This window comes from Morone saxatilis, unplaced genomic scaffold (assembly GCF_004916995.1).
Source record: "Morone saxatilis isolate NCDOM2014 unplaced genomic scaffold, NCSU_SB_2.0 Contig23, whole genome shotgun sequence".
In the NCBI taxonomy this organism is placed as follows: domain Eukaryota; kingdom Metazoa; phylum Chordata; class Actinopteri; family Moronidae; genus Morone; species Morone saxatilis.
In genome coordinates, this window is record NW_023339796.1 from 10,657,014 (window position 1) to 10,673,243 (window position 16,230).

General features: G+C 38.5%; 1 protein-coding gene across 3 annotated transcripts; it reads left to right on the forward strand.

The window, feature by feature from the left end:
• Window positions 1-4,160: 4,160 nt before the first annotated feature.
• On the forward strand, window positions 4,161-15,794 carry mylk4a (myosin light chain kinase family, member 4a). 3 transcript variants are annotated; one of them, XM_035670314.1, is made up of 15 exons: window positions 4,161-5,021; window positions 8,204-8,341; window positions 8,811-8,907; window positions 9,239-9,680; window positions 10,317-10,654; window positions 11,439-11,544; window positions 12,035-12,128; window positions 12,490-12,599; window positions 12,818-12,959; window positions 13,065-13,135; window positions 13,234-13,362; window positions 13,436-13,588; window positions 13,700-13,778; window positions 14,020-14,074; window positions 14,284-15,794. In XM_035670314.1, exons 1-14 carry the CDS (start codon window positions 4,494-4,496, stop codon window positions 14,071-14,073), a joined length of 2,481 nt encoding a protein of 826 aa, XP_035526207.1. In that variant the 5' UTR covers window positions 4,161-4,493; the 3' UTR covers window position 14,074; window positions 14,284-15,794. The 3 variants fall into 3 exon arrangements, with proteins under 3 accessions (XP_035526207.1, XP_035526208.1, XP_035526209.1); XM_035670315.1 differs by having other exon boundaries at window positions 10,320-10,654; XM_035670316.1 differs by lacking the exon at window positions 8,204-8,341.
• The last annotated feature ends 436 nt before the right edge of the window (window positions 15,795-16,230 follow it).

Genomic DNA, 16,230 nt, shown 5'->3' on the forward strand with positions numbered 1-16,230 from the left:
AAGCTGAACACTCTCACCCTCTCGTGTTTCAGTTCCTCTCTTGGCATTTAGTAGATCCACACTGACATTTACTGTTGTAGATCCACGAGCATGTGACTAAGCTTTCTTTGCATTCTGTCACTAACCTTTAATACCCTTTATGACATCCTCAATGTAAAGCGCCTCTTACCTTTCCATACTGATAATAATAGTGCATCTGGGAATGTCTTCCCCAAGTACAGGCGCTGTACTTGACTGAAAGTGTTTCTCAGGCACAAGTAAGAATAATTGTGGTGAAAAGAAATAAAAGTTTTACACAGTTGTTTGAAATTATTCTTACCATTACACGGCCATTTTAATATGAATAATCTTAGTAAAATGCTGAAAATATGCTGATTCCAGCAATGAGTACCACTTTTGCCTCATAACTATCTTCTCTACTGTACATGTGTATGCTAGTATGGCTGAAAACACTGCCCCTGTCACAATGTTCACGCAAAGTGCTGTCTGAGCAGACACATGTATATGTTTGCAAACATTAGACTGTCCGCCTCCTGCTCATCCCTGGGTCAGGAAGACTTGTCTGTATTAGGAGAAGTAGATTATTCTGCAGGAGTGGTTTTAGAAGTTTCTATAAGTGTTACTTTTCCCTCCCTTGTCACTATTTTTTAAAGTTTTTGGGTGGAGCATCACTTTACATCTGAGTCTCGCTGTTCATCCTTTACTCAGCTGAACAAGGCCACCTGTTGTTCAAAATACAATCCTAGTCAATAATTGGACCAGTCACATGCAGTTTTACCTAATTTAGTTCTTCTGAAAGTGTCCAATTCCAAAAGGCATCAGTGCATACCCTATACATCTCAGCAGTTGGATACTTGAATTTGAGTGTACATTTATTTCATTTCACAAGGCAAACGAGCATGTATTACATACTACATATACATATATATTGGGAGTTAATGTCTTGAATCAGCGTAATGTAGTATAATATAGCAATGTATAAATAAAACCAAAAAGTCTGTCAAAGTGCAGCATCAAAATGTGTTTACATGCAAGGAGAAAACACAAGATGATGGGGAAAGAACAGAAGAGACGTCTTAGACATCAGTGCGAGGAGTTAAGTTTCACGACTGCCACACACATTTAAGCCCACAAGTTTCCAAGAGAAAGTATAGCCAGGGCTGGCAGAATGTGCGAAGTGTGTGAGTGGAAACTAGGAGAGATGACTGGACAGTAGCCACAGCACAGAGCCCCAGTGCTTCTCAGGACATTGTGTTCTCTGTTAGCGAGGTGGTGCTCCATTTTTAACCATTCACCTTGTCCCAGTGCCAAACAAATAGCCTATAATAAAAGAGGCCTATGCAGGTCACTTTATTCAATCATATAACCTCCCACAAGTACTGAGTTCAGGAAAAGCAGATCTTTTCTTAACTAAAAACATTTATGCGTTTAGGTGCACTTTTTGACTTTCATGTGGACTCACAGGGGGTTATACAGAGGCAATAACATCTGCCTCAACTACTTTATTTGTATACAAACTTTATGCTTTAATGAATGTTTATGGCTTCAAGCAGTTGTTTGCATGCACAAATGTCCCTGATGCCTCCATTTATTTTGCAAAACCATGTCTTGATATTGAATATTTTCCTAATTATGCATGTTATAATCAGTTATAATCAGTATTTTTATAAGCAAAAATGCCAAATATTCTCTGATCCCAGCCTCTCAGATTTTGGGATTGGCTGCTTTTCTCTGTCCTATATCTTTGGGTTTTGTGGTTGATAAAACCATCAGTTTAGGATTTTTCACAATTATTTGATATTACATATACCAAACAATTAATCAAGTAATCAAGAAAATAATCTGTTCGATTAATCCTTATTGGAAATAATCATTAGTGCCAGCCCTACAATAAAACATATTGATAATAAGTCAGACTTTCCTTTTCACTTCACAGCCTAAAAAGACATCAAAAAATACAAGATACTGTTTCATAATTATTCGAGTTTCAAAGGTTGCATGATGAAGTTTTACTATTTAAAGGAGCTAAGCCCTCTGCTGAATATCAATTTACCTTTACATTTTTTCCACTCTTGATGTCTGTATGTCAGTAGGTGTTCAAACTGCAAGGTCAACCAGGACACACACACACAAACATGGAGCTCTTTGTTACATATTATAAAGCCTTTCCGAACATTCATGCAGTCAAGGATGCCTCCAGACATCCAGATAATTTTGCTGTCACATTAACTAAACAACATTTTAATCATGCACCAGTAGACATGGCATTGATTTCCCAGCTGCCAGGCTGTGTGTGTTCAGGCTGGGCATACACATACTTGTGTTTGGCAAAGACGGTGAGAGACGAGTTTGAGTACCAGTCATGGTGATGTTACTTTTTTTGGAGTTAGTTTCACTGTAAAGTGTAAGTGATATACACGATATTTGCTTTGTGTCATTAGCTTCAGAGGCCAAGGGGTCTGTTTATATCTCCCCTGCAGGGTTTAATAACCTTAAAGTGTCCCCCCTCCCTCCTAAGGAATACAAGATGATGTGATATTGTCATAGCAGTCATACATGCTAACCTTTAATGTGCAGCAAAATAACAGTTTTGACAATCCTGTGTTGCAGAATCCATTTCAAGTTGTCTTTTTACCACTTTTAAAGAAATACTTTACATTTTTTGTGTTAAAAACATTTGGCTTGTAGCATGCACACCGCTGTATAAGAAAGTTGACTATACATGCCCCTCAAATTGACACAACATGCTGCACATGACCTACGTTGTCTGTCATCTGTTGGCATCCAAGGACAGGTGTGAGCGTCCCTGTCCCTCCCTGAGTGATTGATGGCTGGTTTCACCCCCATCTGTTTCTGCCCCGTCAGAGTCACTTGTTCTTTCCGCTGTAGCCATCTTGCGCAAGTGAAAGAGAATAATATGCAAGCTGGTGTGGTGACTTGTCATGAAATATGAGCTGACAGGTGAACTCCTCCCCTTTCTCTTCCCTCACCTTACCCTGTTTGACTTTGCTTTAACTGCCAGGTTCACATCACTCTTTGGTTCCTGCACCCGTGAGCCCAGATTTTTGGCTTGGGCCACCAGAGTGAGGTGAGTTTGGCTGGGGTCACCGTGGCTCAGTTTGCAGTCTGTGCCTCTGTTGTTAAAAGTATTTCATGGTGGCTTAAGCAAAGCTGGATTCCTCCTGAGCTCCATCACCCACAAATTTATGGGGACAAAATGAGTTTTTGAAACTTTGACAACAAAGTTGTCAGGAAATAGCTTGAGTAAACAACTGTAAGTGCATTGGAGCATGTAGTTATTTAAATACTTTTGACTATAGCATTTCTTCTCTGTCTATTCAGTGTCTGTTCATTCCTAGTTGTTGACATAAACACATGTCTGTTGTTGGAATAAATCATACATATTTTGATTTATAGGGAACATAGATTCTGGTCATATTACAAGAGCTAAGTTAAAACTGATCCCCTACTTTCTTGAGGGAGGTTATCAGTGGATGTTTTTGTCAGAGAGTAGGCACCATATTAATCATCCATGTCACTCATCTCTTCTTTCAGCAGAATGTCTGCACATCTTACTCTAGGTCTCCTTGGCCAGGAACTGCAGGCTTACTCTTTCCAATGACACTGGGTGCAAGTTACAGGCATTCAAGAGATAAAGAGGGAATTTGCATTGCAACATGGTTCTCATTCACAATTGTACACACAGACAGACCAACGTTGAGCAGTGCCACATAATCAGCAGCCAAGTCATTTCAGACTTTTTCTATGAATATTATTTGAATAACTGTTTGATTATAATTTGAAAATTTGAAAAAATAAAACCCACCTGTGAGCTTGTTCTCCTTTGTTGGACACTTGTGCAGTCCACTCAACGATGTGGACCAGACATGTCCATCTGTTGCAACAAATCAATGCCATTGTCATTTGAATAGGAACAAATTTACAGACGAATGAGCATTGAAACACTTGTTTTACTTTACACCGAACAAGTACTGTGTACAGTGACCATTTTGACACCTAGCAGGCGAGTGACGGTGGTGGGCTTAACACTTAAAGGCTCTCAAATGTCTCATAGCTCCAAGCAGTGCCAAGCTCCCACCCCAAACACTTGACCCCTGCTGACGTAGGCAGTCCATTTACATTTAGGGACACTGGCTCACTCCATCCTTTATACTATTTCTAGTGTGGAGAGAAGCAGGCACCGGGGATAAAGTGTAAGAGAAACAGAGAAGTAAAGCTTACTTTACTCAAGTTTTCAGTTTAATAGGTTTTAAATCTTCATCTGCTTTGCTGGTGATTTGTTTTTGTTTTTTAGCTTGAATCACTTCTGTTCCACTTTTCTGTATCTTAATTAGTTTGCAAACAAACAGGGAGCACTGAAGGGTAGAGCTGGCTACGATTTTTGAAAAAGTATTTTTGTCTGTTTCACGGACGTTATTGGTCCAATTGTCTAAAGTTGGTGTCTTAACGTGATTTTTATATCACTGGAAGCCATGAGTTCCTTGTTGATGAACACAGTAGGAGATGGCAACTGCGCAAGCTTTGACCTCATCCAAAATAGGATTGAGTCACTGAGCAGTAAGATGGACAAGCTCATCAACATCCAAGAAAAGGTCCTCAACCGACTAGATGGGATGTCTCAAGACATTGACTTCATTGAAAAGGATATGGAGAATCTGAAGGTTGACAAGGAGGAGATCCATCTTCCACCCAGGATGGTGAACCAGACCCAGGTCATGGGGCGAGAGGTGAGGGAGATCTGTCATGAGATGAGCACCATAATGTCGGTGGTGAACCAGCGGTCCGAGCAGCAGGCTCAGAAGCTTGAGGGGATGGAAAAACTGGTCCTCAGCATGCAGCAGATGATCAGCTTTATTGGGGAGACGGTGAAGAGTTCGAGGGTTATGGAGCTGATGTTCAAAGGCCCTGCAGCTCGGAAGGGCTCCAAGCCCAAAGACAATAAAGGCAAGCAAGCCATTAAGAGGAAATCTACAGACACAATAAACAAGAAGCTTGACAAGGTGAGACTAAGAACGCTGAAATTAAAAAAAATATATCTTTGCTTCAAGTGTGTACAGACCGTATAGCCAAATGTGGAAAAAGCTGCATTACGTTCACTTTGTATAAAGTAGGTTTTGGATAAATATATTCCAAATGTTTTTATTGTTGATATGGATTAAGGACGTGTTTCTCCCCTAGGGATACTTTGGAGTACTGCAGGGGGCACTCAACATTTAAAAAAATTTACATTTTCAAAAACATGCATAATTCCCCAAAAATGTATATTAATTATAAGTTAAATAAGTAAATGTGTGTGTAAATGTACGTTCTATAAGCCATATTTTATATTCAATATTCCTATTTTCAATGCAATCGTTAACTGTTGTAAACTATCAACTGTAGTTTGATAAACCTTCAACTGCAGTTGCTTCCCTGCCACTGAGAATGACAAAGATCCTCAGTGAAACACAAACTCAAATTTCTCTATAAATTGAAAGTGAAACTTATCAAAAAGACACCGGTCAATGCAACTACAATGCCATCTTAGTGTTGTTGCATGATGACACAAAAGTGGTTTTCCATGAATTTAGTGATGAACTGAGGTTTGAATTCTAAACACTTTAAAATAAGCATTTAAGTGTCTAAAATTTTAATAAATCTGACACTCGATTGGCGCTAATTAATGTATTATAACTTCTTCGTACATGGCAGTTTAATTCTACCAAAAAAGTGTTTGCCCGCTGCGTCAGCGAAGTATTTGATCTAAAACAATATTTCAAACAGGGGTTAATTTAAAAAAAGAATGGTGGAGAAACTCTGAAATTAAGAGGTTTTTATTTTGCCAGTTTTAGATTTCTAAATGTGCTGCATTTTCCAGGTACTACAGTACAACCAGATCATCCTAGCTCTTGTTCGTTGTCGCAGTGGTTGCCAAATGATACCTCTATGTCCATGCTGATCTTTTGATTATCAATTAGATCTTACAAAAGATCTTGTTGTTCTTGGCAGAACAAGGTGGAAAATGATCATAGCAGCCAAAGCATGATTCCACTCCAACAGTTTCTCTGACCGAATGTAATGTGACATTGCGCTTGGCTGTTTTAAATTCCCCAGTATGTTATTAGCCCCGGGGGCGTAAACGGTAGGTGTGCGTAGGATCTTGGCATGATTTTACACCTTATGCCAACTGGCTGATTTGAAGGGTAAAGCATAATAAGACGCCATAATTTTTTACGTAAGCTTGCTGCACAATAAATATGAGTCACTTGCTGCTCATTATAAAACCCCCAATTTAACTCCATTTACACTGGGTTGGGATTTTTCTACCCATGCTGAGTGCACATTTGGCCTTCCTTGGGCATTAAGTATCACTCTGGACCCCACAGCAGGGCACGAGAGGGCTGGTGTGAGGCCAGGGGTGAAATGTGAGTGGCCCGGTTTAGAAATGCTGTTTTTGGATCAGGGGTTGCAGTGTTTGTGGTCTAAAAGGGCTTTAACCCCTTCAGCTCACCAGGAGTCAAGTGTCGACGAATTGTGATGAGTCAGTCTCAATCGCCATCTCTCTGGTTTCTCTCACTGACTCAGTTAAACGGCTCATCTCTGCCAGTTAGGACAGGGTGTGTTTTATCAATATAGTTTCCAGCAGTTTTCCTCTGCTGTGAAGTGGGTAACAGTGGGTATTGCCTAAAGTCTTGTCCATGTGATTCTTTGCAAGTTGCAGAACTTCCTGCGGCACAGAATAGCTCTTCATAAAATTTTTATTGGCAGTCCTGCTGATAGTGCTGTCACAGTACATTTTGATTTAGGGGTTCCAGTAAATGTCTGTATATAACACGGAATGCAGTGTTGCAGGAATTGCTGGTACAAGTTCAGAAAAGTAAAAATGTACTTATGTAAATATAATCTCAGTGAAGTTGGTTCTGGTGTCACTGAAGTCACTTCCAAATAAAACCTGAGGATTTGGGCTTATATTATACAATCAGTACACAGACCATGACCCTGTATAAAGGTCAGTGCTGCTTGGCTGCACTTTCAGACACCCTAAAGCACGTTATCACCATACTTCTATCACTTGCATAGCTGCAGAGGTTTGCGTCATATCACTTTTCCTCTGACCTACAAGCAAGAGAAAACTCACCTGATTGTGGTGGTTATGACATCATGCGGCAAGGTTATCAGATACTTGAAAGAATACTTATGTTGCTGTGCACAATGTACAATAGTGCAGTAGTGGATTCATATTTGTGTTCATTTAAGATGTGACTTGTTGAATTCAAGCCAATTCAAAGTGGCTGTATTAAATCCTGATGATTAATGACCTCATACCAATCTGATGGCTTCTGTGTGACTCACATTTCAGGGGATTTCTGTGGTTGTCAGAGAACTTGTCAGGTGGTTTCTCCATCTTCCTCCATCTTCAGAGGTGTGAGCTATCTTACATGTAACCTATGTTTTATGGCCTCTCCACACATTCCCTAATCTCCCAATCAGAGTTTTGAACTCCAGAAAACACTGCTGTCATTGGGGAAACACTGCACTCGAAATATCCCCTCTGTAGTTTACCTGACAACAGTATTCAGAAGCAAATGTGAGACACCCCCAGGTTCAAGACAGGTTTTTCCATGCTAACCTGATCAGAGAGTGTTTAGTGAGTTTCCTCAGCTGAAATATTTGAACAACAGCCTACAGTCACTTGTAATATTTTCCGCTCAGGGTCGGCTTTGCATTCCATCGCCGAGTGCGGCAAGTGATAAGCTATAAATTCACTGCCCTGCTGCTGTCTATCCATCTGCCATGAATAATCAAAGGCATGCCATTAGACAAGTCAGTCTGCACACGGTGACGTGCAATAAATGTGCTAATGTGTAAGCTGAAAACAGAGCAAGTGTTGTTTATATTTTTGCATCTTTTCATTATTTTATGTTGTTTCATTGAATTATTAATTTATGTGATACATTTGTTGTGTTGCTTGTGTTTTACATGTGAGCCTAACTTTATCAAATCAACCTGTTGCTGTCATTTAATTTAATTATTAATTTGGTTTTTAATTCATTTGTTGTATTGTGTGTTTTATATGTGAACCTAACTTCATATCAATCCTGTCTGTCATATTGACATTCATTTTTAACATGTGCTTTTTCTTCCATTCCATGTGAATTCATATATAACCGTACTAAACACTGCCATCTTGTCTTTTTACTAGAAAACTACCTCTAATAAAGCCAGTAAAGAGAATCAGGAGATAGTACCTGCATGTGAGCCCAGTTCTCCACAGCCTTCTCACAAGATGAAGCTCCATGGATCAAAGCATTTCCTCGCCTCTCGCAAAAGTGGAAAATTTGTAGGTTTATTGTGCAGTTCATTGTACAGTCTGCATGTATGCAGGAACTTGTCTTTTTTATTTATGATATGTAAGTATGTTTTTTGTGCTTTTGCATTTCTGGCTGCAGGCTGACGCCTTGTTCAGGTTTTAACAGAAAGGGCTATCTTTATATTAATATAAGTATATAATTGACTGACTTTCTTTACAAGAAACGTTTAACATTGTGAGATTTTTGCGTAGCCACACCGGAGCTATGCCACTTTATGGCAAAGAAAGAAAAAAACACTGTTGCCTTTCATTTTAGATTTGGGACCTTTAAAAAGTAACAGTGTGAGGTATAGCTGAATAGTTTATTGTAGGCAGGATAAACCTACCAAAATTCAACATGTCACAATATTTCTTTAAAAACTTTTACAGTTTCTTTGATAATGTAACAACAGAATGTTCCGGATTTCTCTTTTCACTGTTTTTTATTTGCATTTCACAGTTGAAGGACCACAAAGGTAAAGATGGGACAGATATGCCATGTTTGAGCCCCAAGGGTCTGAAAGCTCAAAAGAAGATGAAGCCTCCAGACACAGCAGGTGCTGAGATCAATATACAGTTAATGCTACAAATATCTGTCAGTGCTTAAACTCTGGTGTCCAGTTAAAAATAATCAGGGAGAAGCAGCAGGAGCTATATGTAAATACAAAAATAATTTGCTATGAGAGAAACATCTTACTCTGTTAGAGACATATCTTATTACATGTACACCAAGTTACGAAGGTCAGAGTGAAATACTGGGCAGCCTCCTGATGTCCCCGGTAACCTTTCATAAACAGTATTCAGTGTTTATGCATCTTATATTGAAACTTGTGGATATTTAACAGGTTTTGAGAGACTAAATTCAGATTCTTTTTGGACATTTTGTAGAAAATATCTCCTTGAAAAAGCAGATGTTGCTTCTTGAAGAGGTGCAGAAACTCAACAGGGAGAATGCAGAGAAATCAGGTCAGCAGATCACCCCTGGATATCTGGATCTGGAGGCTGGAGTGTCCCCTAAAGATCAACAACCCGAAGCCCCTGCTTGCAACTTGGTGGATTTCCTGCGTGAAGATTCGCAAGTGGCCGTGGCTGAAAAAGATGAGGTTGTTGAGGCGGTTAGTGAAGAGGAGGTTGTGGAAAAGGTGCAGGAGGCAGAGCCAGTGGTTACAGAGGAGGATCCCAAGCTTGATTTGGAGGATATTGAGAAAGAGAAAGGGGAAGAAAAGCCCCCAGTCCCAGAGGAAGTGGAGGAAGAGGTTGTTTCTCCTGCTGAAGAAACCACAGAGTTCCCTGCTGCACATGATGATGAAAAAGAACCAACTGCTGCAAGGTAGTCTATGTTTATGTAATTCTTTAGTATTTGTCCATGTATAAAATAAATTATTAATCTATAAGATAATCAACAGAAAATCAATCTGCTATTTTACCTATTTTAGAATTGTAATTTTAACACAAATTGATGTGAGAATTAGCTGTCTGTCCTTGTCTTATGTTATAGTAAATTTACTAATTTGGGATTTTGGGTGGTTAGTCAAATAAGATTAATGATTAAGACTATTGGCACATTAAAATAAAGAAAAATGAAGCTATTCACTCAATAATTCTAATCTTTTTAATCCTCTCATTAATCTGTTATGGATTCAATTATATTTTAGAGACCCTTCTAAACACACGGCTAAGGTTTTAATTTATTATTAGGCTTGGCCTGTTATATGTACTGTATGTGTTTGAATCATCCAGACATTTCATTGATATTGTGACTGGTCCAGTAGTGTGTAACAATTTGGAGGATCTATTGGCAGAAATGGATTATAATATTGATAGGAGGGAGTAAGTCCGCCATGTTAAACCACCATGTTTCTACAGTTTTGCAAAGATCAATTCAAATGTGCCTTCATCCACATCTACACAAGCTGTAATGATACAAAGCAAACAAAAGACAAATTAAAATAAACTTTTTTTCCAGCAGTGATGAACACAAAGACACCTCCCCATCTCCCGAGGTCGAGCCGGAGCAGATATCAGAGGCCAGCAGTGCCAACTTCTTTGTGACTGAGGAACACATTGTAGTGGAGGAACACATAAAGAGCCAACTGGTGGAGGTGGTGCAGGTGGTGCATGAGGAGGAGGAGAAGAAGGAGGACGAGGAGGATGAACAGAGTCTGGAGTCTGAGGGCTGGGCCGTCTTTAGGGCAGATGGGGTTGAATTCAAGTTAAACCTAAAACAAAGGTTGGAGAGAGAGAGAAAGGACAATGATGCAGCAAAGGAGGATGATGAGGATGAGGCAGAGCGGTACTTTATTGGTGAGTCAGCAGTGCCAGAATAAGTTAATCATTACAAAATCTTCATGTTGAATTCTTTACATTAGTTTGAATTAAACTGCTCAAATATATGAGTATATAGTTGTTTTATAAAGAACTTCATACTAAAGGTAGACTGATACACCAGCCCAGCTGTTATATTATTAGCTTAATGCTGATATATCAGTATTGGTGTATAAATTGGCTGATAAATAAGAAAATTACTAAGAAATTGCAGCACACAAATAATAAATATTACTTTGAAACAGTGTTATCATTTCATAGTTTGTCCACCAGAGAGCACTGACAAGTTAATTTTTCAACTGTAAAACACAAAATACTGTATGTATCTTACTCAAAATTAAAGGAGTAGTATCAAAATTGTTTATGTTATATGTTGATGTTGAAAAAATAAATATACCCAATATATTGTTATCTGATATTGGTCATACTATATTTCAACATCATATATTTTCTTACCATCTTCATGGAGGATCAGCAAATACTAAATTTGTACAATCCAGTAGTATGAATTCAGATTAAGGACTTTTGGCTGGCTGGCAATCAGACTACAAGATGTGTTGTGCTAAAGAATGGTTGCTCCTCTGTAATATTTAGACAACAACTGGAGTTGATGTTTATCGTAGCACCTTAATACACAATGTGCTAACTTGATTATAGCAGCCTTTCAAAAGCCTCACTGTAGCTGCAGCTCCTGTGTTCTCACATTCCGCATAACTTATTAAAACAGATTATGTCTTTTCTCTGGTCCCCCATCCTACTTTAGACACCACTCCTCCTCCAGCGGCTCCTTTCAATCACCGCATCGTCTCTGCCAAGCCCAACCAGATAATCAACTTCTACACCATCAACTGGCAGGAAGTCCTGGGCGGGTGAGCACAGCACTTTTCAAAATCTTTATGTAATATAAAAAAAGAAAGCTGTTGATGAACAATTTATGTATCACAGATGAAAGGCAGTGAGAAAAAGGTTCTCAATTCCTATGAAGCCTAATTGCGTAACCCCCTCTCTTCTCCCCTCTCCTGGTTTAAAACTTCAGAGTCACGGCAGTTATTTTTACCCCAGGACTGAGTGGTATGTGAAACTGTATCCCTGGTGCCAGCTGGTAGCTAATCACTAAGTGTTAATCCAAGTCTTCAAAGAGGAGACACAGCCCTGCTCAGATTTAATGAAATAACAGATTAAGTACACGCACTGTCTTACAGTCAAACATCTCCGTTTGAAGGAAGATCAGTTTTTGATTTGTCATGGAAACATAAAACACTATCTCCTGTGCTGTTTCACAACTGTTTCTAGGCTGTTGGGATATACAATTTTGAGGTAACTGTTGAAATCCAATTATTTTCTCTCCCTCTCTTCAAGGGGTCGTTTTGGCCAGGTGCACAAATGTGTTGAAAACTCTTCTGGCCTCACTTTGGCAGCAAAGGTCATCAAAGCCAGGAGTCTGAAAGAAAAGGTACAGCGCCTGATGTTCAGTGTCGTGATAATGAATGAGTCCTATTTTGATAATAGAGAGTCACGCCACATCATATAAAAAGCAGGGGTCAGTTACAATTTTTTTAGTACATACTAGTGCACTACAAGGCCACTTGGAACAGAAGCAGAGGAAATACTTCTCACCTAGGTGAGAAATATTTGACCTAGAAGAGAAGATGCATTGTTTCATAGCAGAGAACAGCTGACACCTCTCATCGTGTCTGTCTGTGTGTGTGCTCGCTTGTCTGTGTGTTGTGTGTCCGTGTTTTTGTCCGCATCTGTGTCTGTTTGTCGGCTTCTGCTTCTTACTGTACGTCTATCTGCGCCTGTGTTTTTGGTAGGAGGTGGTGAAGAATGAGATCCAGGTCATGAATAATCTGGACCATGCCAGCCTGATCCAGCTCTATGCAGCTTATGAGTCAAGGAATGACATCATCCTTGTACTTGAATAGTATGCTCCTTCTTTTATATTTTCAGCACAAATGTTTATTTCTTTCTAAACGTCTAAGCTTATTGAACATCTTATACCAAGTAGTTTAAAGTACAGTTACTTTTTGTCACTTTTGTTTGACAAAGAATTATGTTAAAATAAAACAATACTTAAGATTTAAAATGCCTTACATTAGTGTTTCAGTGGTGTTTTTTTTATGCATTTGTCTTTAACCTTAGTGTTGGAGGAGGGGAACTGTTTGACAGGATCATTGATGAGAACTACACTTTAATGGAGCTGGACGCTGTGGTGTTCATCAGGCAGATCTGTGAGGGCCTGCAGCACATGCACAAAATGTACGTCCTACACCTGGACTTAAAGGTAACAAAGTCACTTATATTTGTTGTTATATTTTTTTAAAAGAGGCTTAATGCATTTCATGAAGTTCAGTCAAGTTATGTTGTTTTGTTTTGTTATAAATTACAGCCAGAAAACATTCTGTGTGTGAACCGTATCACGAATAAGATCAAAATCATTGACTTTGGTCTTGCTAGGGTGTAAGTACTGGTGTTTGCTTCTCTTTCATTGACTGTTGCTCTAAACATACAAAATGTAAATGTCATTAATATGAATTTCAATTACATTCTTCACATAGATATAAACCCCGGGAGAAACTGCGAGTGAATTTTGGCACTCCAGAGTTTCTGGCTCCTGAAGTCATCAACTACGACTTTGTTTCGTTCAACACAGACATGTGGAGCCTCGGCGTCATCACCTATATGCTGTAAGTAAACACACAAATACGCACACTCACATGCACAAACTGGCGTTAATGGCCGTCTGTCTCTTTCTGCTAGTCTAAGTGGTCTCTGTCCCTTCCTTGGCGACGATGACAACGAGACTCTGAATAACATCTTGTCCTGTAAGTGGAGCTTTGAGGAACAAGAGTTTGTCGATACATCTGAAGAAGCCAAGGACTTCATCTCAAGACTGCTCATCGTGAATAAAGGGTATCATCATAGGGTTTCATTCTGATTTACCGCCTTTCTGTGTGCCACGGTTAGCATGTGGTGGTTTTTAACATGTGAGTAATATTTATGTGTCGTTGTGTTTGTCAACAGTTGGAGGATGGGGGCATCTGAGGCCTTAAGACATCCTTGGCTATCTGACTCAGTCCTTCATCATCGCCTTTATACAAAGGTACAATACACAGTCCTAGTCTGCATTTATCATGAATAAACTGAGGATCTAGAAAAGAAAAGATATGTTTGTTGCACACTTTCTGAAGCTTATATATTAGCAATACTAATATTTTCAATATTTGTTTATGTGGTAGAGAAGCTTCAGTGAGTAAAATAAGCAAACCTATATTATGTCTCAATATTATTCACATTTGTTCAAATTAATCATTTATTTATGTTAATTTTGCTTTATTTCACAGAAAACTATGTGCAGATCACGGCGATCATCGTGTGTGCCCACAACTGATAGTTGAGGTTGGTCTGTTTTGTTGTTTCTTGTTGTAATTTGTAAAAACAGATCAGAATATCACTGCAAACATTAAACTCTCACAGGAATTCTTTCAAAACATCCACAAGGGGGAGGCATGTCTCAATTGTTGTGCAGGGTAGTGCAGCTGAAACAAGAGATTGTTCCAGATACACAGTAACTGTAACCTTCTAAGAGTGAATCGTCTTATTTTTAGGGCTACAATGATGTGACGGCTCCAGCTGTGGCCACTTGGACCAACCCTCCTGTCCATGTAAATTACCTAATTTTGAGTCCATGCACCTGAAGGCACGGGCTGAAATTCTGGCTACCCCACAAAACCTTTTCCTGACATGTGATCCACTGTGTTGTGTTAATGTAAGCAATAGAAAAAAACAATATACAGATAAAAACTGTTTAATAGTAGATAGTCAATCACTTTTCATGAAGATGTCTTGGCCTTAAATAATAAACAATTTAAAACTGTATTGCTAGAGAAACAAAGGCTGAATAAAAAAAAACAATAGCATCTTTTAGTATGAATCAATCAAGTAGAATTACCATGCAATAAATGCTACTTTTGTGAAGCTTACAATATTAAGTTATTAATGAAACTGTCAGAGAAATGGCTACTCAACTGTTTAGGTTGTTTCTGCTAGTGCTGTATTGGATTGCTTTACTTTGAAAGGTGTTTCCCTTGTATATGGCATTTCTAAACGGTGCTAATGGTGGTCATAATCTGACCCAGCTTCATCAGACAGGTATTATCATAAGAACTTGATTGTGTGGGCCAGCTTTGGCTTGAAAGTTGCATGTGCACAGTGTACTATCTACTATACTTTTAAATATACACTCATTGAGCCATCCTCATATATCTCTAACCAAACACACTGTGCAGTTATTGTCTGCTGCTTTTCTCATTTTCTGTTGATAGATAAGAATTTTAGAAACATACCTCAGCTGCTTATGTATGGAGGCTACAGCATGATTATATATTATGTATATAATCTATATTATTATATTATATCTTAGGGGATAGACTATTGTACGTATGGAGAGAATATGGAATTTGTGTGGTCTGTGTCATGAGCTGTAGTATGTGCACTTTATAATGTTATGTGTTTGAACATAGATTATACATGAAGCTACCATAGTTCCTCTGAAAAGGCTTGTGTGGTCAGATCTTTCTCATCCTGATTTGTCCAGGTGTTTATAAAGAAAATACTTTATAAGACACAAAACAGTTCACCAACACAGTTAATGTCTTATCAGCTAAGTGTAGTATTTTAATTCTGTGTTGCATGTCTCTATGTGTTTTATTAAAGCAGACAGTAAAGCTTAAACTTGATACACAGAAAAAAAAAAACTTTTTATAACTTTTTATTATTGTACTGTATGCTTGAGCTGTCATACCACTCTAGTGCCACTATAGCTGCAAATTCATGCTACTGTAGATGCTATTTCCACAAAACAGTGTTAATTTTGAAATGCCTTCTGTGAAGGTTCACTAACTGAAATAATACACAACCTACCTAATGTTGCCTACATTGATAAAATGTTGTTAGAACTGCATATATGTGGTTTTAATTCAACTTCATGATGAATGTAAGTTGTTGAACACAGAGTGCTAGTAAAAGAAGTTGTCCTCACAGAGTGTTAACAATTTCAAAATTCAGCATGTATTTGTGAAGTGTGTACACATCCATTAAACTGAAATTGTGTCTTAAATTAGAGTATGTTTTCTTTTATAACTGATGTTTGAAGTTCAGTTTGATAATACACAGTACAGTCGAGTGTATCCAAAATTTGAAAACATTTTCTTGAATTTACAGTTGGTAAAGTAAAAATAAAGAAATACAAACCAGTGTTCAATAGATAGTAGTGGCTTGCAAATGTAAATAGTTTAATTACAGTATCATGTTGAATGCTTTTGTCCAAATGGACATAAAATGTAATATTTTTAAACTGTAGGTATTCTGACTTTTGGTCATGGTAGGGAAGGAGTGAAGTTAGAAGATGGGGATTTGACTACCTTCGCTCTTTCAATACTCAAAGGCACTCAGTGGAGGCCCCCTTTGCAATGTCACATGTTTGACACATATGAATGAGGTCTGTTTTTCATAGTAGATTGGAATTAAACATGTTTTTGAAGAACATTATACTG